The 24,934-nt window shown below is 36.8% G+C and overlaps 1 protein-coding gene across 1 annotated transcript in view; it reads right to left on the bottom strand.

Annotated features, from left to right (window-relative positions):
• The window catches only part of F13A1 (coagulation factor XIII A chain), a 98,131-nt gene extending 73,656 nt beyond the window's left edge, over positions 1-24,475 (bottom strand). The window contains exons 1-3 of the mRNA XM_063451759.1: positions 24,391-24,475; positions 21,999-22,169; positions 18,760-18,948 (exon numbers count right to left, since the gene is read on the bottom strand). Coding sequence (XP_063307829.1) covers positions 18,760-18,948; positions 21,999-22,158 — 349 coding nt within the window. The 5' untranslated portion in view covers positions 22,159-22,169; positions 24,391-24,475. The remainder of the gene's footprint in view (positions 1-18,759; positions 18,949-21,998; positions 22,170-24,390) is intronic.
• Between the last annotated feature and the right edge of the window lie 459 nt (positions 24,476-24,934).

The following is a 24,934-nucleotide window of genomic DNA, read 5'->3' as shown; positions in this document are numbered from 1 at the left end:
AAAAAAAGAAAAAATATTATATCATTAATTAATTTATTTTGCATGGTAGATTTTACAATTTTGTTTGCTGATTATTAAGCTTAATTTTTCCAAACTATCTAGAATGGAGTTTAAAAAAATAATTAAAAAAACTGAACAAAACAAAACATAAACAAGAAAAATGCTTATTAATGGACTTTTGGAGAATTATATTATCGAAAAATTATTTGGCCTTTACCCCTGGTAATTTTTACTAAATAAGTATGCTGTAAAAGTGGAATTAAATGAGTTAAAATAAATGCCAGATAATGCCTGGACAATTATATTTTTCATAGATTCATAGTGTTCTCCCCCTAAAACAAGTAAAGTTGATAATAAAGGTGTAGCTGACTGCCAGTATATTACTGCCACGGACTCCCTTTTCCAGTGTGAAAAAACTGTACCAAGTTGTGAAAGTGATTATAGCTGGTATAGCTTCCCCCGCATACATTAGTCAAGACTGAATGCTAGGAGTAGATCTGTCTATTTCAGGCAAGCACTATCAATTTATACACAGACACTAAGCAGGGGTCTCCATACAGAAATATAGCAAGTTCCTCCCTGGCATCCCTGTGTCTGAGAGATAATTGAGTCAGGAAACTATAACTCAATTATCTCTCAGTTACAGGGAAACATAAAAATATCACAAAACACCCCAAAAGAAATGGTGCAATGGCCAGTTTTTGTTCAGGGGTTCCTCTATGAAAACCACACAATATATTTGTATGCTTCCAAGTAACGAATGCTCCCCCCCAGTAGGAGATAGTCCCTATCAGGGAGGGTGTGACAGGGGGCAGAGTGAGGGGGTGACAGGGGGCTTAGTGAGAAGGGTAACAGGGGACAGAGTGAGGAAGGAGGTGGTGACAGGGAGCTTAGTGAGGGGGTGGCTGAGGACAAAGTCAGGAAAGGGGGAGTGACCGGGGGCTTAGTGAGGTGGTGACAGGGGATAGAGTGAGGGAAGGAGGGGGTGACAATGGGCTTAGTGAGGGGGTGACAGGGGACAAAGTGAGGGAAGGAAGGGGTGACAGGGGCTGAGTAAATGGTGACAGGGGGGGGCTTAGTGAGGGGGTGACAGGGAACAGAGTGAGGAAAGGAGGGAGTGATAGGTGGCAGAGTGAGGAGGTGACCAGGGAGAGTGGGGGGGGGGGGGGGTGACAGGGAGATGAGGGCTGAGGCAGGGAAGGAGGGGGGATAGTAATACCTTTTATTTCCCTGGTGGTCCGGTGGGTTTCCTATCCAGTCTACAGCTCCACTGGGTGTGAGCTGCAGACCACGTGATAGGAGTTCTGTGATCTCCAGAAGTCATAGTGTTGCCGTGGTAATCCGTCTCAAAGCTGTGATTTGCTGGGGAACGCGAGACATTTCAATCTGCAACTCACACCTGGCGGAGCTGCAGACTGAAGGCTGGCTCTCTGGGCAGATGGGAGGAGCCTCGATCATGGACTGAGGACCCGACAGGTCAGTCTGCTCTAAGGTGATTTAGGCGGCTGCCTAAATCGCCTAATTATAGAGGTACCACAGATTGCCAGACACCAGCTTCTGGCAGCATTGCTGAGGCAGTCACATAAGGGTTTTCACAACCTGCCTTCTCAGAAATCGGGTTGCAGCCATTTATAGCTTCTGTTTTCTGCCCTGTCCTGGTGGTCTAACCACTGTTCCTTCAACTTTGAACTTGAGAACTATGCTTCCAACCGTGTCTCTAGGAACATTCAGTGCCTTTGCTATTTTTTAATTCTGTTTCTGCTATGTGATGGGCGATGATTTCTTGTCTTAACTTTGTGGATCACTTTTGATCACTTAGCCATATTTCTAACATGCAGTGCTGCTCAACAAATCCTAAGCCAGTTCAGGTATTTAAAGTGTTCCAGCTCAAGCACACCTGGTGCAGCAAATGAAGCCCTTGATAAGTTGCATCAGGTGTGCTTGAGACAGCACCTGTTTTGCATATTTGTGCTGTTGTGAGGGATTCTATTCAGGGGGGTGAATATTTTGAGACTGGAGAAGTCATTATAAGTTGCATTTTCAGTTGAATTTGGAGGAACCACTTCAAGCATTCGTTGTGTTGAGCTATTTCAATAGCTTTCGGTTGATTTGTCCATTGCAAACAGCTGAGAGTCTGTAAAGTTTGACAATAAACCTGATTTTCAAGCACAAGAAACCTATTTTCTTGTAAACATTTTTTTAATTGTTTTATTTCAGTCCAAGAACAACCAGGGCACAAATGCATTGATGGAAGAGAAACATAAACATTGTTTAACCCCTTAAGGACTGAGCCAAATGTACAAGTTGTGAACGAAACAAAATGCAAACAAAACCTGGCATTTGCGCTATATGTCTGTCCAACTGTAATTCACCTCTTTCATATTAAATGCACCCCCCCCTTATTATATATTATTTTATTCAGGGGAAACAGGGCTTTCATTTAATATCAAATATTTAGCTATGAATGATAATTTAATATGAAAAAAATGGGAGAAAATACGATTTTTTTTATTTTTTTTGTTCTACATGACATTTTAACTGTCAATGTCATAATACTGTTTGCTTTTACTGCAATAAAATACACATATTTGTATTCAGCAAAGTCTCACGTGTAAAATAGTACCCCATATGTACAGGTTTTATGGTGTTTTGGGAAGTTACAGGGTCAAATATAGCGTGTTACATTTGAAATTGAAATTTGCCAGATTGGTTACGTTGCCTTTGAGACTGTATAGTAGCCCAGGAAATAAATTTACACCCATAATGGCATACCATTTGCGACCCAAGGTATTGCAAATGGGGTATGTCCAGTCTTTTTTAGTAGCCATTTGGTCACAAACACTGGCCAAAGTTAGCATTAGTATTTGTTTGTGTGTGAAAAATGCAAAAAACGCCAATTTTGGCCAATGTTTGTGACTAAGTGGCTACTAAAAAAGACTGGACATACTCCATTTGCAATACCTTGGGTTGTCTACTATTGCAAATAGTATGCCATCATAGGGGTAATTTTCATTCTTGGGCTACCATAGGGTCATAAAGGCAACGTAAGTAATCTGGCGAATTTTAATGAGAAAAAAATGAAACACAAGCCTTATATTTGACGCTGTAATTTTTGAAAACACCATAAAACCTGTACATGAGGGGTACTGTTGTACTCGGGAGACTTCGCTGAACACAAATATTTGTGTTTCAAAACAGTAAAAAGTATTGCAGCAATAATATCGTCCGTGTAAGTGCTGTTTGTGCGTGAAAAATGCAAAAAACGTCACTTTTACTGGCGATATCATCGTAATACATTTTACTGTTTTGAAACACTAATATTTGTGTTCAGCGAAGTCTCCTGAGTAAACCAGTACCCCCCATGTACAGGGTTTATGGTGTCTTGGAAAGTTATAGGGTTAAATATAGTGCTAGCAAATTAAATTCCCTATACTTTCGGCATGGGTTGTCAGGCAGGTCCCGCTAATTGTAATTAATTAGGATACCTAATTATGTAAAATTATTACATAAATATATGTGTAGCATTAATATATGTATATATATACATATGTGTGTATATATACGTATATATATATATATTTTTTTTTAAATATTTTTATTTATATATAGGTATATATATATATATATAGTGATATATACGTATATATTTGTGTATATAGATATATATATTATTTCGTTCTACGTGTATTTTTATATAAATATATATATATATTAATATCACAATACAGTTAGAACGAAATAAAACACATCTATTTATTTTGTAATATTTTATTTTTAATTATTTTTTATTTTTATTTTTTTACGTATTTACATATTTATTTTTTTATATTATATATAAATATATATAACAATAATTATATATATATTTAATCAGTATCAGTCTACGTGTAATTTGATATTAATATATATATAATTATATATATATTAATAGTAAAATACACCTAGACAGTGTATGTGTGTGTGTGTATATGTGTATATATATATACTTAGATCATATATATATATATATATATATAACATATATATATGATCTAAGTATATATATATTTTTTTACACTTATTTAATTTATTTTAATTTGATTTCCAGCCAGCAGGGGGACTAACTTTCATTACAGTTAGTCCCCCTGCTGGCATTGCTGCAGCCAGCTATCCCGGCCATGTGATTGTGAGGTCCTCGCAAGGACCTCACTCTCACATGGCCCACGGGGGCTGAAGAGGACGGAGGTGCCGCGGGGGGGCTCCCTGGGAGTCCCCCCAACCGCGATCGCCGGCGTGGGATCGCCGGCGACCGGATAAGTTACAAAAAAACGGAGGGCGTACTATTACGCCCTGCGGCGTTTAGAGATGCTTTTAAAAGGACGTAATAGTACGCCCTCAGGTCTTAAGGGGTTAACCCCTTCAGGACGGAGTCAATAATACACGTTCTGATCAAAACAAAACGTAAACAAAACCTGGAATTTGCACTATATGTCTGTTCACCTGTAATTCACCGCTGTCCTATTAAGTGCACCCACACTTATTTTATATCTCATTTTGTTCAGGAGAAACAGGGCTTTAATTTATCAATAACTATTCATATATGGAACATAATTTATTATGAATAAAATGTAAAAAAATGTGAGAAAATAAGATTTTTTTTTTAAATTTGTATTTCCGTCTGCCATTTTAGCTGTGAATGTCATAATACTGTTAGGTTTTACTGCAAAAAAAATGCACATATTTGTAATCAGCGATGTCTCACGAGTACAGCAGTACCCCCCATTAACAGGTTTTATGGTGTTTTGGAAAGTTACAGGGTCAAATATAGAACGTTCCATTTTCAAATTGAAATTTGCCAGATTAGTAATGTTACCTTTGAGACGGTGTGGTAGCCCAGGAAAGAGAATTACCCCCATAATGGCATACCATTTGAAAAAGTATACAAGCCAAGGTATTGAAAGTGGGGTATGTTTAGTCTTTTTTAGTAGCCACTTAGTCACAAACACTGGCCGAAGTTAGCGTTCATATTTGTTTTTGTGTGAAAAAAGCAAAAAACTAATATTTGGCCAGTGTTTGTGACTAAGTGGCTACTAAGAAAGACTGGACATACCCCACTTGCAATACCTCGGGTTGTCTACTTTTGCAAATGGTATGCCATCATGGGGGTAATTCTCATTCCTGGGCTACCATACGCTCTCAAAGGCAACATAACTAATCTGGCAAATTTCAATGTGAAAAAAATGAAATGCAAGCCTTATATGTGACTCTCTAACTTTCCAAAACACCATAAAACCTGTACATTGGGGGTACTGTTATTCTCGGGAGACTTCACTAAACACAAATATTAGTGTTTTAAAACAGTAAAACATATTACAACAATAATATAGTCCATAAAAGTGCCGTTCGTTTGTAAAAAATGCAAAAACTTCACTTTTACTTAAAATATCATCGTTGTAATACAATTTACCAGTTTGAAACACTAATATTTGAGTTCAGCGAAGTCTCCTGAGTAAAACAGTACCCCCTATGTACAGGTTTTATGGTGTCTTGGAGAGTTACAGGGTCAAATATAGTGCTTGCGAATTAAATTCTCTGCACTTTCTCCCTGTGTTGTCAGGCATGTCAATCAAATTTTAATTAATCACATCACATAATTATGTTAAAAGATTACTTAAATATACATGTAGAATTTTAATATATATACATATATATCTATTTAAATTCTACGTGTATACTAATGTAATCTTTTATGTAATTATATGTATTTATCTAATTTATCTTATTTATAATAATTTATGCGGTTATTTGTATTTTATATATAGATAGATATATATAGAATGTCATTCTAAGTGTATTTTGTTACCTATATATATATTAATAACAAAATACAGTTAGAATGAAATTACATATGGATATATAATTTATATTAAATTTTGTTTCAATATTTTATTTATTTATTTTATTATTTTATTTATTTATTATTTTAATTATACGTATATATATAATATAATACTTATATTAGTATTAAAATACACTTTGTATGACGTTACATATATATATAATATGTATATATATTATATATATAATATATATACATATATTATATATATAAAATTGCATTTCATTTATTTTAGAATATGTTTAATATTTTTTTTTTTACACTACCTACCAGCAGGGGGACTGTCTGATATTTTAGACAGTCCCCCTGCTGGCAGATCCACAGCCAGCTATAGGGGGCCATGTGATCGCTCTTTGAGAGCGATCACATGGCCCCCGGGGGCCTCATTTGCCGGAGGGGGGCTGCCTGGGCTGTCAGGCAGCCCCCTAGAAGAGGATCGCGGCGGAGGTGAGTAGTTGCTGGCTCCTGGGGGCTGCAGCCGTTACAGCGTTCCATGCCGCCGCAACGGCTTTAAAGCCCATTTAAAGCACGACGGCATGGAACGCCGTAAACGCCGTTAAGGGGTTAAATGTATCCACCTCTTTATATTTTGTTCAGTGAAAACAAAAGAACAAAGTTTATAGTAATTAATGGCAGAAAGCCAAGAGGTGTTTAGTACCAGGAGAGAGCTAAATACGTACAGAACATTGTTTGTAGCAAGTTTCCTGACTAAACCTAGCCTTTTGCAAGTGATTATATAACACTTCAGTGCAACAATTTATCGCTTTTAAATGTATCCATGGACTAAATCCTACTCACGGGCAAAACTAATGTAAGGTATATGTATATAAATAATTCCTTTGTACTCTATTGAAATAATAAAAATAAATGTTTATCTTAACAACTTCCTGAACAGATTCCAGTATCGCATAGCCATAGTCTGAGCATAGCCTGGATACCGAGCATTATGGCTGCATAACCTCACAGCTATACTCCTTCTTGCCCTATATAAGCTAATATTAGCTCCTAGATGCAACCATGGGCCACAATAAGAGGTCAGAACCTCCCTAGACAGCAAGGGGAATGTCCACGGGGTCTCACTCTCAATCTGGCCTGATGGATGACCATAAACATGCATCAGCGGAACTTAGGGAAGGTGACTAGAGGCACAAAATGGCCCAGTCATCAGATGCCTCTACCGACACCACTATATTGGTGCAGATCAGAGAGGACATCCAAGCTTTAACTGCCACTAGTCCTAATGGTATAACATTGATATATTTTAAAACGAAGATCTTCCACTTTAACAATATAACAAAATAACTGCTAAACTCCCACCAGTGAAAACCTTTTCCTACAGTGATTATGGTAAGCATTCATTTAGCCATATACTTGTAAATGCTCTGCAACAAATCTCTAGGTAGGTGGTACATATTATAGTAAAATCCACATGAATGCCAAGACCCTCTGCCTCTGCCAGACTGCCTTCTTCCCATGGTGCTTCTGCTGCCATCCCTTACCCATGTAAATAGGGCACACGCACCCAGCCAGTCACCTGATCTAAAAGAAAACATGATTCATCAGACCAGGCAACCTTCTTCCATTGCTCCATGGTCCACTTCGGATGCACACGCCCCTATTGGCGGTGCTTTCAGTGGTGGACTGGGGTCATCATGGGCACTCAGACTGGCCTGCGGCTAAGCAGCCTCACACGCAGCAAACTGCAATGTACTGTGTATTCTGACACCTTTCTATCATGGCCAGCATTAGATTTTTCAGCAATTTGAACTACTGCAGCTCTTCTATGTGATCTTACCAGATAGGCAAGCCTATGCTCCCCCCATGCATCAATGAGCCTTCGGAGCCTAATGACCCTGATGCCTGTTTACCAGCTGTCCTTTCTTGCAAAACTTTTGTTAGGTACTAACCACTGTACAGCAGAAACATCCCATAAGACATCTCTTTGAAGATGCTCTGACCCAGTCGTCTAGACATCACTATTTGGCCCTTGTCAAAGTCACTTTTCACATTCCCATTTGTCCTGTTACCAACACATGATATTCCAGAACTGTATTTGCTGCAGATGTCTTAATTCAGTTCTTCTTCTGATGCTGGTCTGTAGGACAACAGAAACTTGCTATGTCTGTCTCATCAGCTCATCACCCTCAATATCATTATGGAGGGAAACTGAAATAGAGTGCCAGCAGTGACAAATATCAGATGCCACTGAGGAGCATATCTTCCAATAATCTCAGACAGATCAGAACATATAAGTGCCATATCTTCCCTGAGGTTAGGGGCCCCATATGACATGGTGTCAGTATAGTGTAGTGCAATACATAGATGACATTACCCACCAATCATTACAATCATTATATATATAGTGCCAATGTTAATGATTCCCGTTACAGTGTTAAGTCTATAATATATGATACAGTATTTGCATGTAAAAATATTTGAAAGAAATGTTCTTTATACATGGAATTAAAAAAACAAAAAAAAAACACATTTAATATTCTGAGCTGGGTAAACTTCCCAATGCCCCTTTTTATGAATTGTTTATAAAGCATAAAGCATATCAATCTAAGAGCCAAAGTGTAAAACTGAAAATTTGAAAGAATTAAATTTAGATAAGTACTATGTCAAGCTGAAGTACTGGGAACCATCTCATTTATTATTAATCACAAAGTAAAGCTGTTGCCAACTGAATACAAAATAAATTAAATAAAAAAACCAGTGAAGCATTTTAGAATCCTATCAGAATGTTTTAACTTTATATAGAACAAAAATAAAAGCAACAGCAGAATGATAAAATTCTCATTCATCACATAGAACGAATTATGTCCGTATGACTTTACTTCTGAAACCAAGGGGTTAATTCCAAACACATTTGCACTTAGTACTCCTGTATTCCATTTGCTGTGCATTTCCTTTATCAGAGGCATCATGTTACAGAGAAGTACTGCTTCAGACAAAACAAATAAGAACACAGGGAATCTTTCCTTTTATGAAAGCTCATTGTAAATTGGGAGTGTACCAACCAGTAAGTGGTTTGTAATGATTTTCTGAGGCTCAGCTAATACTTTTTTCCCCCCATAAACATATCGCAGTGTTTTCTACCATTCTTTTGATTTATATAGATGTTGTGTATATCATTAGAGTGAATTTCAGCAGCTCGATTATTTATGGGCATTTTATAGTATCCTGCCACTAGAACAAAGATAGATGGCTATATTACCAGATCTAAAGACAGTATTCCCTGATCACTGCCCTTAGAAAAACTGTATAGAAGACCTGATAATATTGATGATCTTTAGTTCTGCAGATGTACGACATTTAGATGCGTTAATCACTTAATATGTTTAATAACATCGTTACTTGTGAACATACACTATATATATATATATATGTATATATATATATATATAGAGAGAGAGAGAGAGAGAGATTTTATTATCTGATACAACTACCTACGAATGATAAAATTATTTTATGATTAAAGAAATGCATACTTGTTATACTGCAATATTTCATATACTCATTTAGAGCTATAATAAAAAGATTGTCTGAGATCATAAATCTTGTTGATCTTATCCAGTATAGTGAGGAGCTAAAGGTAAGTGATACTCACCTGTTATAGGTTGAGTAAAACTATAGTGTTAGGAATATATAAAAAGATAGGATTTCTGAGACTTGTTTCTTATACGTGTGGCAGCTTGAACTTCCCAAACCAGAGTCTCTACCTTCTGAAGATGTAGTAGATAGAAAAGGAAATGTAGGGAAGCAGTGCCTTCAGGGTTGTTCTCAGATTCGAGTGGGGGTAAACAATTTTCTGGAGCCTGTGCTTGGCATTACGGTACAATCCGTCTGTGGATATGTTGGTGGTTTCAGTAGTATGTTGAGAGGTGTCTTCAGAAGTAGTAGAGATGTCTTTTTTTCAGTATGCCTCAGCGTAGGAGTCAGACGTTATTGGTATATACAAAAAATAAAAATAGAACCTAGTGCTCTCTGTATTATTAAAATAGGTAAAAGGATGAGAAGGAGGTATACTCACAAAAGGTATTGCTCAATCCTAATAGGCGTAGGTGGTATATTTCTAACCAGAGATCTTAAAAGAATTACCAGCAATAAATTCGACAAGTTCAGTTTTATAAAAAAAGAAAAAACAATTACTGATAACTTGAAAACTGACGAGAGCATTGTGATTAATCCTGCAGATAAAGGGGAGGGCTAGTCACTTTACCTACAGAAATGTATATGAAGGCGGCTCTCTCTCAATTGAACAATATTTCAGTATACAAAAAACTTTTAGCAGACTCTACCCCTAGCATAAAAAATATATTTGAACCATTTTTTTTTTAACAAAGGATTAAAACAACATACTATCAACAAGAATGAGTACATATACATGAATATCAACCATCCCACTATACCCATTATTTATTTTTTACCAAAACTACATAAGAACGAAACTAATCCTCCCAGCTGCCCCGTAGTATCCGGTATTAACTCTATCCTATCCAACTTATCCAAAATACCTTGATAACGGCCTCCAACCCCATGTTTTAAGTATGAAGATAGTATGAGTCTTTTACACATTTCCAATAATTTTATATGGAAACCTACTTACATTTAGTCACAAGTGCTTTCCAGTCCCTCTATTCGATCATTCCTCATTTTCTGGGATGTGCCGCCATCAAAAAAATTCTTGAAAAAAAAATGGCTGCACTCCCATGGCTCTTACTGATTTTATTTTAGATGGCCTGGATGCCATTTTAAGAAATAATGACTTCTGGTTTTAAGACTTTTTATTTACAACTTTAAGGCATTGCAATGGGTACTAGGTTAGCACCAAGTTATACTAATCTCTTTCTGGCCAACTGGGAGGACTCTTTTATTTGGTATAACAAGAAATAGAAATCAAATCTTATCTTATACCACAGATATATAGATGACCTCTTTCTTTATCTGGGATGGCACAAATGGTGATCTTATGAATTTTTATCTTTTTTTTTTTTAAGCTTAGTACTGATATCAGCACCACTAGAGTTCAATTTTTAGACTTAGATATTTATATAGAAAACAATTAGCTACACATTACAGCCTTTTTTAAGAAGGTACACACCAGTACCTAGATTTCACCAGTTGCCATCCCGCCATCCTCCCCACCCCCCCATGGCTAAAAAGTGTACCAAAAATCCAACTCATTAGACTAAGACGAAATTGCACGGATAATCACGCATTTACACAACAAGTTTAAGACATTAAAGAAAACTTCAAGAAAGGAATTATAACGAACAAGAATTTGACATTCTAATTACACAAACAAATCAGTTCGATAGAAAACGAATTGCTGCAATACCATAACCCAAAAAAGAAGAATAAAATTACTCTACCCATTGTTTTAGATTTTAAGTGTGAAAATGAAAAAAAAAATGTTAAACAACATTGGGATATCTTACAGAAAGATGAGATTTAAAAAAAACATTTTACCTAATAAGCCCCAAATTGTTTTTATAAGAGTCCCTAACCTTAGAACTAACAACTGCACCAAGAAGGCTAGCTCTTATAAATTCTCTTTTATACAGCAAGAAGGTTTTTATAAATGTAAAAGCTGCTTAGCATGCAGAAGTATTAATAATAAAAAAATGCAAAAATCTGAACGTTTACATCCAAATACTCTTCTCAAGAATTTAATATCAAAAGTTTCATCACCTGCAGTTAAAAATTTTTTATTTATGTATTTATTTATTTATTAGAATGCCCCTGTAAACTATATGTTGGCATGGCTACTAGATGCCTTAAAACTCGCATTGCTGAGCACTATAGAAATATCACAAAAGATTTTATTAACCACTCGGCGTCCAAACATTTTTTAAATCATAAAAAAACCCTAAATGCTTAAAATGTTGTGCCATAAAGATGGTCTCTTCCCCCCCCCTCTCTGGAGGTAAAAAAAGAGATGAGCTGGGTTTTTAGATTCAACACTTTAGCACCTTATACAGTTGCAAGAAAAAGTATGTGAACCCTTTGGAATGATATGGATTTCTGCACAAATTGGTCATAAAATGTGATCTGATCATCATCTAAGTCACAACAATAGACAATCGCAGTCTGCTTAAACTAATAACACACAAAGAATTAAATGTTGTCATGTTTTTATTGAACACACCATGTAAACATTCACAGTGCAGGTGGAAAAAGTATGTGAACCCCTATACTAATGACATCTCCAAGAGCTAATTGGAGTGAGATGTCAGCCAACTGGAGTCCAATCAATGAGATGAGATTGGAGGTGTTGGTTACAGCTGCTCTGCCCTATAAAAAACACACACCAGTTCTGGGTTGGCTTTTCACAAGAAGCATTGCCTGATGTGAATGATGCCTCGCACAAAAGAGCTCTCAGAAGACCTACGATTAAGAATTGTTGACTTGCATAAAGCTGGAAAGGGTTATAAAAGTATCTCCAAAAGCCTTGCTGTTCATCAGTCCACGGTAAGACAAATTGTCTATAAATGGAGAAAATTCAGCACTGCTGCTACTCTCCCTAGGAGTGGCTGTCCTGTAAAGATGACTGCAAGAGCACAGCGCAGACTGCTCAATGAGATGAAGAAGAATCCTAGAGTGTCAGCTAAAGACTTACAAAAGTCACTGGCAAATGCTAACATCCCTGTTAGCGAATCTACAATACGTAAAACACTAAACAAGAATGCATTTCATGGGAGGACACCACAGAGGAAGCCACTGCTGTCCAAACAAAACATTGCTGCATGTTTACAGTTTGCACAAGAGCACCTGGATGTTCCACAGCAGTACTGGCAAAATATTCTGTGGACAGATGAAACCAAAGTTGAGTTGTTTGGAAGAAACACACAACACTATGTGTGGTGAAAAAGAGGCACAGCACACCAACATCAAAACCTCATCCCAACTGTGAAGTATGGTGGTGGGGGCATCATGGTTTGGGGCTGCTTTGCTGCGTCAGGGCTTGGACGGATTGCTATCATCGAAGGAAAAATGAATTCCCAAGTTTATCAAGACATTTTGCAGGAGAACTTAAGGCCATCTGTCTACCAGCTGAAGCTCAACAGAAGATGGGTGTTGCAACAGGACAATGACCCAAAGCATAGAAGTAAATCAACAACAGAATGGCTTAAACAGAAGAAAACACGCCTTCTGAAGTGGCCCAGTCAGAGTCCTGACCTCAACCCGATTGAGATGCTGTGGCATGACCTCAAGAAAGCGATTCACACCAGACATCCCAAGAATATTGCTGAACTGAAACAGTTCTGTAAAGAGGAATGGTCAAGAATTACTCCTGACCGTTGTGCATGTCTGATCTGAAACTACAGGAAACGTTTGGTTGAAGTTATTGCTGCCAAAGGAGGTTCAACCAGTTATTAAATCCAAGGGTTCACATACTTTTTCCACCTGCACTGTGAATGTTTACATGGTGTGTTCAATAAAACATGGCAACATTTCATTCTTTGTGTGTTATTAGTTTAAGCAGACTGTGATTGTCTATTGTTGTGACTTAGATGATGATCAGATCACATGTTATGACCAATTTGTGCAGAAATCCATATTATTCCAAAGGGTTCACATACTTTTTCTTGCAACTGTATGTTAAATGTTGATTTTGATCTTTTTTTAATTTCCTTTGATTCCTTTTTATCCACATGGTTTATATTTTTAATACTTGTGTTTTTAATACTTTATTCCTTGTGTATTTTTGAGTATGTGTGCTTATTTACTATTGTTTTTATCCTATATTTTCATTATTTACTATTTAATGGTTTCATTTTTACATTTTCCTCTGTTATTATTCTCTGTTCACCCATAAGTACTCTCTCTTACACCATATATTTTCTACATTTTTATTATTAAACTTTATCACATTATTACCCTTTTTTAATTAGATTTTGTTACCTTTTTTTATCATATTTTATCCCTTTCACTACATATCCCATAATCCCTTTTGTCGGATAAATAGGACCTTACTTCCTTTAAGCCTAGCCTAGGGAGTGTAGCTTTAAAATAGCTACACCTCCCTCGTACTGTACCTCCCCCTGGCTCTTTCCACTATCGTCGCCCATTTTTCATCATGACATCGTGGCCCGCGCCAATCATGCGGTGCAATCTGCAGCGCCATGTTGGTACACCTAATTAGGTGTACTTTCCGGCGATTCTCCCTAAAACCCGCTTGTTTTAGGTGCGAAGTGGTATCCCCCACTTGCCCACCTCTTACTCTCCCTGAACACATTATTCACAGCTGCTTTTAGGGATTTCCCTATGCTGACCGATATATTTCAGCCGGTGGCCATATTTGTACCCGTGCAGTTATTAACCTCTATTACCCCCACAGTTATTTCATTGGTAGGGAATATACCACCTACGCCTATTAAGATTGAGCAATACCTGACATTGCTCTCCTCTTGTAAGTATACCTCCTTTTCATTCTTTTATCCATTTCAAAAATACAGAGAGCACTAAATTTTATTTTAATTTTTTGTATATACCGATAACTTCTGACTACTCCGCTGTGGCATACTGAAAAAGAACATATCAACATACTACTGAAGACGCATATCAACATACTACTGAAACCACCAACATATTTACAGATGGGGATTGTACCGTCCAGGAGCCTATCTCTGGATATGCGCCTCCGGGCTCTAGAAAATTTAAATGAAGAAACGTTCTATCTGTATTCTCCAATTTTCATATTTATTCCTCCACAATTTACTGACTATTGACTTAACTCCTTCTCTACTGAGCATTTTTTGATTGAAAAAACATCAGCATGACATTTATTTGAAGCAAGCGATGCATAGCTAGCATGTAAATATATCATAACACAGCAATTATGTGTATATCTTGCTTTGCAGAAAAACGTAAAAATGAAAAATACTATAATTTTACGTGTATAAGATGATTTATTTTTATGTAAAGATGTCACTGCAGTGGTAAATAACAAACAAAAAACTTGTGTGCGGGGCCCTGTCACGTATTCATCCACACATAAAAATGTGGTTAATGGCATTTACTGTCCTGACAGGAAAAGTTATGCTGAGCAGCAATCATGCACATGGAAACCTGGTAATAACTTTTGGGGTCAAAGGCCGGTTACAGCCAATCAGATCAACAGGAGAGGTATTTAAACCCAATTCTCGTTTTGCTCATTGCCCTGTCGTGGTTTCATCCTGATGGTAATCCAAGAGTGTGTTCCTGATCTTGATTTTCTGGTATTTGACTTTGGCTTTGTTTTGACTTCCCTGATATCTGCTATTCTTGACTTTTGGCTTTCCATCATCTTTGTGTCTGATTCTGTGTCCCTGACCTCGGCAAGTATTATGACTATTCTTGGAGATGTTAAGTCCGGCCATTCTAAGGTCCGGTTAAACGTAATCCTTAGTCCTAGGTGTGACACAGTACTGTGTGCTGGATCAACGTGTAATCCTGACAGGCCTAAGCCAAGAGGGCACTTGCGTCGTTTCAGTGTGCCACAGCCCACACACATTTTTCATAGTTCCGGTTCTAAGCTCACAAAATCTATTTAAATATTTATCAATTAATTACACACTCAGCAACTTGCTGGATTTGATTGGGGATTTACTCAGCTCACCTATGCTGCAAACCCAAAGTTGGAATATCTATACATCTGGCCTACTCCCTACCACAAGCCTGTCTTACTGCGGCCTTGGAGGAGAGGCTGGCTGTTCAGGACAAACTCAGGATGGAACAACCTGATGGAAGAGTCCGGTCACAAAAACTGGTGCCTAGCTATCTATGGGTCTTGCTGCTACCTGCTGGTGGCACCTGCCTACTGTTTGCTGTAGTTGATAGGTGAGAGTTATCCCTGCCTACTGTTTGCTGTAGTCGATGGGTAAGGGTTATCCCTGCCTACTGTTTGCTCTTCCTATTCTAGATCACATGTACATCTATAGCCAGACTTCTGGTGCTACAAGGGTGGCCCTTCCCCCACGTGGGACCTGTTCATTTCTTCTTTCACTACTCTCCTGCCCTACTTGATATCGGATCCTATGGATCCTTACTTATTTGAGCAGTGTACTGTTTTTATTCAGCTATTGCACCACTGGGAAGTCCTGGCTTGTGGTCATGCTACTCAGAACAATTACCTGTTGGATGTGTGAGGCCTCTGCCTCTGGGTTTTTAAGGGGAACTTGAAAGTGATGTCCCTGGTGCTGTGAGCACTGCAGAGCAGGACTGTGGTGACCTGCGGCAGACCAGTAGCTGTAGGACCATGCATTCCCTGCATCAAAAGTGTGGATGGTGGTGGATGAGACATGTGGAGGGGCGTTGGTGGCACAGTGGAGGTGCAGGTGGCTACTGGCCAACTGGTTCGAGGGGGGTAGTTGGGGAGTGTGCATATCTATGGGCCATCTTGCTGAAATATCTGCATGGTGTACTATTGTATGTTATCCCCATGTTATTTTGGTCTTAGGTGGTGGAGATGGGGTGAAGTGTTTTTGTTTTTTTTCTCTCTTCACTCTTTCTTTCCCCATACTTGGGACTCTCAGATTAATTTATTTTATTTTATTGTTGTGGTAGTGTTACTTACATTTTTTGTCTTTGACATACCTGATAGTCAGTAGTCTCAGTTTACAAGCCAATCAATATGTTTGGTGTTTCTAGAGCTTCATACGCTATACCACGACTCATGCGTAGGCTGCTGCCGGCTGTATTTTGAACTGGTTTCATGAGTCTACACTCCTGTTTCAACCTGCTTTTTTTCATGATATAGTTTGTGTATGCTGTGAGGGGACTCATTCTGAGAATGTGCCCTTGACTCCACTTGAATTTCCACTGTAATGCTTGCATCTATTCTACTGCACAAATGCAAGTAGCATAACTTCATAAGATTAGACTGTCCACTAGTCTCTAGCCCTTTATGAAACACCTAATAATTTCTTTATTAGTACATCTCATCTTACTGTGAAACCCAGTTCATGGTCTGCACAAGTCTACCCCTGTCTAACCATAATTTAATTGTATTTCTACAGCTTTCATTTAGTTTTCATATTTGCACAAATGTCTTCCATTTTGTACCACCTTTCAATAAAATTAAACAATTATAGTCTAGAAAAAACAAATAAAATTTGACAAACAGAAGCCTTGAAATTGTATGCATTCGTGTTGAAGTAAAATCATCCAGAATAAACCCAGTTGTTAATATTTAGAATTGCCGTGCCTTCTATGTAACCATTGGTGAGAAGTAAAAAAGATTACGTAATCTAAGAAATTGAAGATGCACTACAAACTAGCAACCCACACACTCATTCTGATTCTATGTGCACAAATTGCACATATCTATTCAAATCTAACCGCTGAACCCACATTTTTATACATTTAGAGTATTCTAACGAAAACACATGTGAGTTTTGTTATTAAGCACATTGCTTCTCTATCTCAAATTCATTGACAAATCCCTCAGACAGCTGACGGTGAGAATAGGACTCTTGTTTCACAGCACTGGTATGCATATTGCTACAAATTATGGCATATTTACTAAACTGTAAACTGTAGAGAATTGTCTAGGGGATTGTCAATTACAACCAAAAGTAGCAGCTCTTTAAGAAAATTCCAAATGGTCATTTCTTTACCACCCACAGGCTAGTGAATAAACCTCATTGGTTTCTCTCACAGGAAACTTGAATATCTCCCTCCAATTTACTGCCCATTTATTTGTTTTTCATGTACTGTATGTTTCAAATTAGGTATACTACATAATATTTATTCAGAATTTACATACGAGTCTACATCAACAATTGTAACTTTGTTTGTTTGATACAATTTCATAGTATTTTTATTAACTATCAAGAGTGTATGCAAGTTTTGCACATCATCTTTAAAATTTTCTTTCCTTTGTTACAAAGCATCACTACCCTTTCACAATCTATATCCTGCTCTGCTATTTCTTATTTGCTTGTTAATTGTGTTGGCCACACGCCTCCAGCCTACACCCAATTACGTTTAAAGGAAAACAGCCATATATATTATTTAAGCTTTTATCTTCTGTAGAAATATAAACTAAAATAATAGACTGTCTGCAAGTAACACTTATGAATGCATGCATACATAGAAGTAAATACCTCTGTTCAGTGTATTTCCTGCCTTATTGTTGCTGTGTGGGAGAAGCCATGTTTATTACCTCTTTTTTTCAAATCTTCTCTTAGGCAGCCAAACACCATGTCCACTTTTAATGGCTGACATTGTCTAAGAGTCTGGTTTTGAGATGCTCTGCACTTAAGCACGAGCCATAGTGCAAGATGGCAGCTTCCACAAGGGTAAGCCCAGAGATAAACTAAGAAGGCTATTGACAGCTAGGTATGCATTGTAATATAATGCATGGTTATAATGAAAATAATGTTTTATTTCACTAATAAATAAATTTAAAAAAATGACAGTTTTCCTTTAAAGTGTACAAGTTTAAATAGACACAACTTAACATAAAATTGTATTACAATACAAATTATCTATCCATTGTAATTGCATAACTGCTAATGAATGCACAGATTTTATCATCAAACTAGTTAAATGGTGGTCTCTCCACTCAACTGTTAAACAATTGTTGGCAAAGATCTCTATGTCAATTAAAGGTGGTTCTCTGGCATTCCATCACAGATTTCCCCCCAGCAAGCTGGCACTGTGTTTGCAGGGGGAGTATATATATATATATATATATATATATATATATATATATATATATATATATATATATATATATATATATATAACTTTTTGGAAATTTTGGGCCCTTAAACTGAAATTGATTGTTATATTATAGAATATAATAATCGACTTGAAAATTAGTTAGGAGATATCACTCGCCAACCTCCAAATGCTGAGCTAATCTACAAAAAGATGTATTTTAAACATACCTATGATATATTCAACCCAAAACTGGTCTGTATCAGGGTTGTAGGGACGATCAAAATCGATCTGGATACTGAAAGTCTGTCCACGGCGTATGATGAGTTTGTCGTTTACGTATTTGTCAGTATGATGTTCTTTCTTATTTTTTTCATATTGCATCTTGAACAGATGGACAGCTTGAACTTCCAGGTAAACTGCAACAGAAGATAAAGTAAGTAAAACATGGCTTTATTGTTGAGCAGTTCTGTATTTAAACGGACACTATAGACACCTGAATCACTACAGCTTAATGTAGTGGTTCTGGTGTCTATAGCCTGTTCCTGCAGTGTTAGCACTATAAACACTGCTTTTCACAGAAAAAGCAGAGTTTGTATTGCTGGCTAGTAATATCTCTAGTGGCAGTCAGATGGCCACTATAGGTGCTTTCTATCTCAGTCAATGAATCTCTATGAGAAGATGCCGTTTGGCAGTGCAGTGTTTTCCTATGAGATCATCAAGATTGATTAACTTGATTAACCATGGAGGCCGAGCCAAGCGAGGCCAGCTATTGTGAGACTGGCATGGCATGGGAGAAAAAGGGAATTAAATCACTTTTTTTGTTGCAAAGAGAGGGGCAGGTCACATAAACAGCCACTTCAGGACTATAGTGTCAGGAATACTACTCCTGAAAATATAGTGTTCCTTTAAGTTGATAAGCTTTCTTCTTAAAAACAGTTTCAGAAACAATTTTTCATTTAAACAGTTATTTTCATTTCATCATTTTGTGACTATCCTATTAATATTTACCCCTGAATTGCCAACAATTACCTTTTTTTCCCCAAACAGCAGGGCCGCCATCAGGGGGTGACAACCATGACGGTTGTCACGGACCCGGTGGTCATGGGGGGCCCGGACTGCTTTTATTCCATTGAATAAAACATTGAAAATCAATTCTAACTTGAGTGAACCTTTTCTTCACGAGATGTGCCATTTTCTTTGAAATTTATATTAACGATTTAGCAAATGACATCATAATCCAGATCAGATGATGCAAACCCAGGGCACACATTGCTAATGAGGAGAATAAATAAATCCGTTGCTGACTAGCAGGTGCAAACGACAGAGTTTGTAACAATGACAGACAGGGAGCTAAGATGGAGGCTACCAGTTGCAGCATTGAATACATATTTGTTAAACATATGGATAAGTAATCCTGTGAAGTAACAGTACCCCATTATAGAACTTGGTGAATTTTACATATTACAGAACCATGATCCCTATTTTAAATTCCAAGATAACAATACAATGCACAGCTTTTTAATGGGGTCAAGATAAATCTACTTGTATAAACCCCGAAGTGCTATTAAAACTCTTTCTCTGTTTTGATGATGTGAGTCACATATGCTGTATAAGGCTGGACAGTCACAGAATATTACAGATGGTCTTTGAAAAGACATGTATCAAGTTTCTTGAAAATTAGTCTAGACTCTGGACTTACAAACAGCAACCCCTAGGGACACATTAAACTTGCTATTGAGTTACAGTAAACACATAATGCTAACAGGGGAGCTTTCTGCTATATTTGACCTTCACTTGATCACCCTAAGGTGCAGTATTATGAAGCCCATAGAAATGTGTCAGGTGATGATTTACCGATAAAGTACCATAGTACTGACTGTTTCTACAAAAGCAGATTTATATGAAGCTGACCAATGGTTTTTAAAGGCACCTACAGATTCAAAAAAATGGGGAAAAGTAGAAAAGTGTTCTTATCTGTATGTAATAATTGACGCACAAAACATGTTTGCGTTTTGACCCCATAAGGCGCTTATTGGTATGGTTTAAAGAGACTATGTATTTTGGGATTGGAGGCTGCAGTGCTGATTTTAAAAAATAGTTTGCATAAGATGGACTCTCTAAGTTCAGCACAGAATGTATTCTTATCCCTGTCTATCCATCTATCCATCCTACTACCAATCTCTCTCTCACTCTCTATTGGCATTTTGACATATTTTCTGTATGATATTTTATATTTTGCAGTACCAACATGGTTGTGCAGGTCTGCTCCACTAATAGGGGCATTTTTGAGCCAATTTGGTTTGTCCAAATTGTTTTCCATGAAACCATCACTTGGAGGAAATTTATCTGAATTGAAACAGGGATGAAACACATTTTGTCGAAACAAAATATTTTAAACATATTCTGTACATACCAATCGCCTTTTTTTTTTAAGATAAGCTTTCCAAATGATAACAATATGGCCACGTTTTACTTTACTTGAATCAGAAACAGAAAAGATTACAATTTGTTCATAAGACTTTTTAAATTATTAATCTACAGTTATCATCATTAAAGGGACACTCAAGGCACCCAGACCACTTCTGCCCATTGGAGTGGTCTGGGTGCCAACTCCCACTACTCCTAACCCTGCAAGTGTAATTATTGCAGTTTTCATAAACTGCAATATATACATTACAGGGGTAACTCCACCTCTAGTGGCGGTCTACTAGAAAGCCACTAGAGGGCACTTCCTGGATTATAGCACAAATTATCTGTGCTAGAGCGTCGCTGGACGTTCTCACGCTGTGTGAGGACCTCCAGCGTCGCTTATTTCCCCATAGGAAAGCATTGAAAATATTTTTCAATGCTTTCCTATGGGGAGTGCTAATGCGCATGCATTAGCTGACGGAGTAATGTAGGAGGAGCGGCGTGGAGGAGGAGACAGCGACGAGGGACATCATCGCTGCCTCAGGTAAGTGACTGAAGGGGTTTTCACCCCTTCAGTAACCGAGGATTGGGGGTGGGAGGGAGAGGGAGCCTGCAGTGCCAGGAAAACGGATTGTTTTGTCTATAGGAATATTTCTAGGTAAATCATTTGGAAAGTTTGTTCTAACAGATTGTGATCATTTAAAAAGCTTACCCAAAAATATTAAATGAAGGCCAATGACAGAAAAACAACAACTAAAATCCAAGACTGGTAAACATTTGGATTTAATTGATGGTTTGCAAACACCTCAATGGAACTCTTGTCTTATGCATTACACCAGGGGTGTCCAAAAGGTTCCCAGATGTTTTTGAACTACAGGTTAAATGAAATACTGCCATTCTAAAGACTGACAAAGTTTTATGGGAGTTGAAGTTCAGCAACATTTGTAGATCTACTTTTTGGGCACCCCTGCATTATATAACTATATTAGTTTTATTTTCTCTACTTAATGTAGCATGCAGTAGAACACATAAGATTTATAAAATAAAGAGGTATTACCTTTCATGTTGGTTCCTCTCGGAAGTACACCAAACAATTCCATGGTTGGGATCTCATCTTCTTCTCGATTGGAAACATTTGGAGGGAGAGATCTTCGTCCTGTATGGCCAGGTACTACTGGCTTTTTTTTCTCCTTGGTAATGGGTTTTGGATCTGACATTCTAACAGTTTCTACAAAATCAACAAAAATTATGTATTAAAAAGAATGCAAATATTACACTTAGTACTCCAAAGATGGGAAATGTGGTCCTGGACAACATCTTTGGCATAAAATTATTTGTAATCGTTGTTGGTTTTTTCACTATAAACTGAATTGTTGCAAATAAAAAAACAAACAAACAAACAAAAAAAAACAGATTGAAGGTAAAACAGCCAAGCTGTTGGTATAGTTTAGCTGGTTTTATTTTCCAAATCAGCTATTTGTGCCTAGATTTTGAAATTCAATTTTCAATTAACTAGAATTCTGTGTTTAGGAAATAAACCCTCTAGAATCACATAAATGCAGGTTCTTACAGTAGATAATGTCAAATGGCTTGTTTAAATATTTTCCAGAAAAATATAGCATAATATATGCAGTATGTTGCAAATGATAACGGAGTCCGAAAAAAAAAAGACAAAGTTTTCCAGTGCCCCTGAAATGAAACATAGTTTTGCACAAGTTGTACTTTCTTAGACGTAGCAAGCTACACACTAGCCCCAGGGCTGTATATAACTTTATAACTGCTTATACCTATGTTTCACATAAAGTAATTTACATCAAGGAGAATTCTGCAGACACAGGGAAGAAGGACTAGCTATAAATCTTCATCTTCACATATTTCCTGTGCACAGCTTAGGTAGAATTTAAAAAGGTTAATGGGTCATTAAAGAAAGTGCTGAGTACTTTTTTGAATGCTAATGTAATCTACAAATTCACATCAACATAGAAGAAAAACAGACTTTGAAATTCTTTTTAAAACATTAAGGTTGATGTAGCCTGTAGGGTGTATTTTATGATATATAGTGTGTATTTTATATATATACATATATATGCCAGGGAGCAATAGGCAGTAACGGTTTGTGAATATCTTATTTTAAGCTTGACAATTAAAGATCCTGAACATAATATCAATTGTAAATCAGAGTACATTGCAAGCTATAAGTATTTTCCAATGACCAATTGCTGTAATAATTATCCTATTATTTTCACGTAATGTGCACACATAAAAGGCAGTAATGACGAAGTGTACACGCAGGAATGCATTCACTAAACATAGCACTGTAATGAATTGCATTTTAAAAATACACCGTGGGACAGTTTCAGACCTTCAAATTGTGCATGGTCTTAGCAGATAAGAGAACTAAAGTTGATTGTGCTGGTTAGCATAGATAAATCAGGAGATCTACTAAAATGTTATTATTGTACATGTATATACTCCAGAATAATACACAAGTATATGTAATCTTTTATTTTCAGTGATAATAAAACACGATTTCACTTTTCTTTTAAACAGTCATGGTATTATATCAAATTAAAAATAAATATTGTGACAACTTGTTCCTTCACCTTTGTATGAATGGTAAAATTGTGCATGCTAGCCCAGTCATACAGCAACCTTTGCCCAACTGTATTTTTTGTCTATCAATACAATCGCTCATATCTCTACAGCAGGCATAGGCAACCTTTGGCACTCCAGCTGTTTTAAACTACACCTCCCTTGATGCTTTGCGAACATTATGGGTGTAAGAGCATTATGGGGGATGTAGTTCACAACATCTGGAGTGCCGAAGGTTGCCTATACCTGCTCTACAGCATGAAAGGACAGTGTACATTTTAATAAACATTGATATAAAAAAAAAAAAAATTTAGACTGCTGACTACAGTAACTCCACAGTTAACTCCCAGATGGATCGATTAGTCTGGGTGCAAATTAAAAGGCATTTGTTTCATTCGTAGCAGCTGAAACTCATTTGCGCGCAAGTCTACAAATTTATCTCAATTAATTTAAAGATAAGTCACGGTTTATGATATATTTATTACCTGGTTTGTATTAAATTTATATCTGTGTGTATATATATATATTGTTTGTATATTTAATTTGTTTAATATTGTATCCTATTGTAACAATGCAATGCTTTGTGGACCCAGGACATACTTGAAAACGAGAGAAATCTCAATGTATCCATCCTGGTAAAATATTTTATAACTAGATAAATGATCATTATTTAACATTACATATTACTATACAGTCTAATACCATTCGGATTTCAGTGAAACAAATGTGTGTTTCCTGAAGAGTAAATATTACATTAGATAATAATTCCTGTATAATTTAGGGAACAGTTCAATATTTAATAATATAGGTCGAAACTACATACAAGTTATTTTTGCTACACAACAGTGGCACCTTACCTTTCCTCTTTGGAATGCTGGTTGGAATCAAGAAATTCTCCTCAGAACTAACAGTCTCCTGCAACAAGTACTATTTTAAAAGTCCCCTCCACCCTTTTTTTTTTTTTTAACTGGCGTGTCTTGTTTAGCTCCGCCCAATCCAGATGGGTAATTATTAGCAGATCCTACTCCTGCTTTCAAAATAGTTAGCTATAAATAATATAACTCTTAATTGTTAAGAGGAAGCAGATGACATGTGGTCACTACATCCTAGGCAACATTTGTTGCTGTGGTAAATGCTGTTGGTATATGACTTTAAAAAAAATAAACTACAGGGCATACAACAGTATAACGATAAGAATGTTCATGCTATGCAAGATAAGTACAAATATTGTATTTTACAAATATAACATACATTAAATAATTCCCTTTGGAACCTCAGTTGGAATTCCCCAAATCATTCTTAAGGAAGGCCAGTAAAAATATAAATAATATTAAGGCTAATAACATCGAATATATAAAAAAACGAGTATACAATAAAAAAGAGAATTGCATTCTCTTAAAA

Source organism: Pelobates fuscus, chromosome 4, assembly GCF_036172605.1.
Source record: "Pelobates fuscus isolate aPelFus1 chromosome 4, aPelFus1.pri, whole genome shotgun sequence".
Classification (NCBI taxonomy): Eukaryota; Metazoa; Chordata; class Amphibia; order Anura; family Pelobatidae; genus Pelobates; species Pelobates fuscus.
The sequence above is the reverse complement of the archived record's forward strand: the minus strand, read 5'-3'. Positions and strand labels throughout refer to the sequence as shown.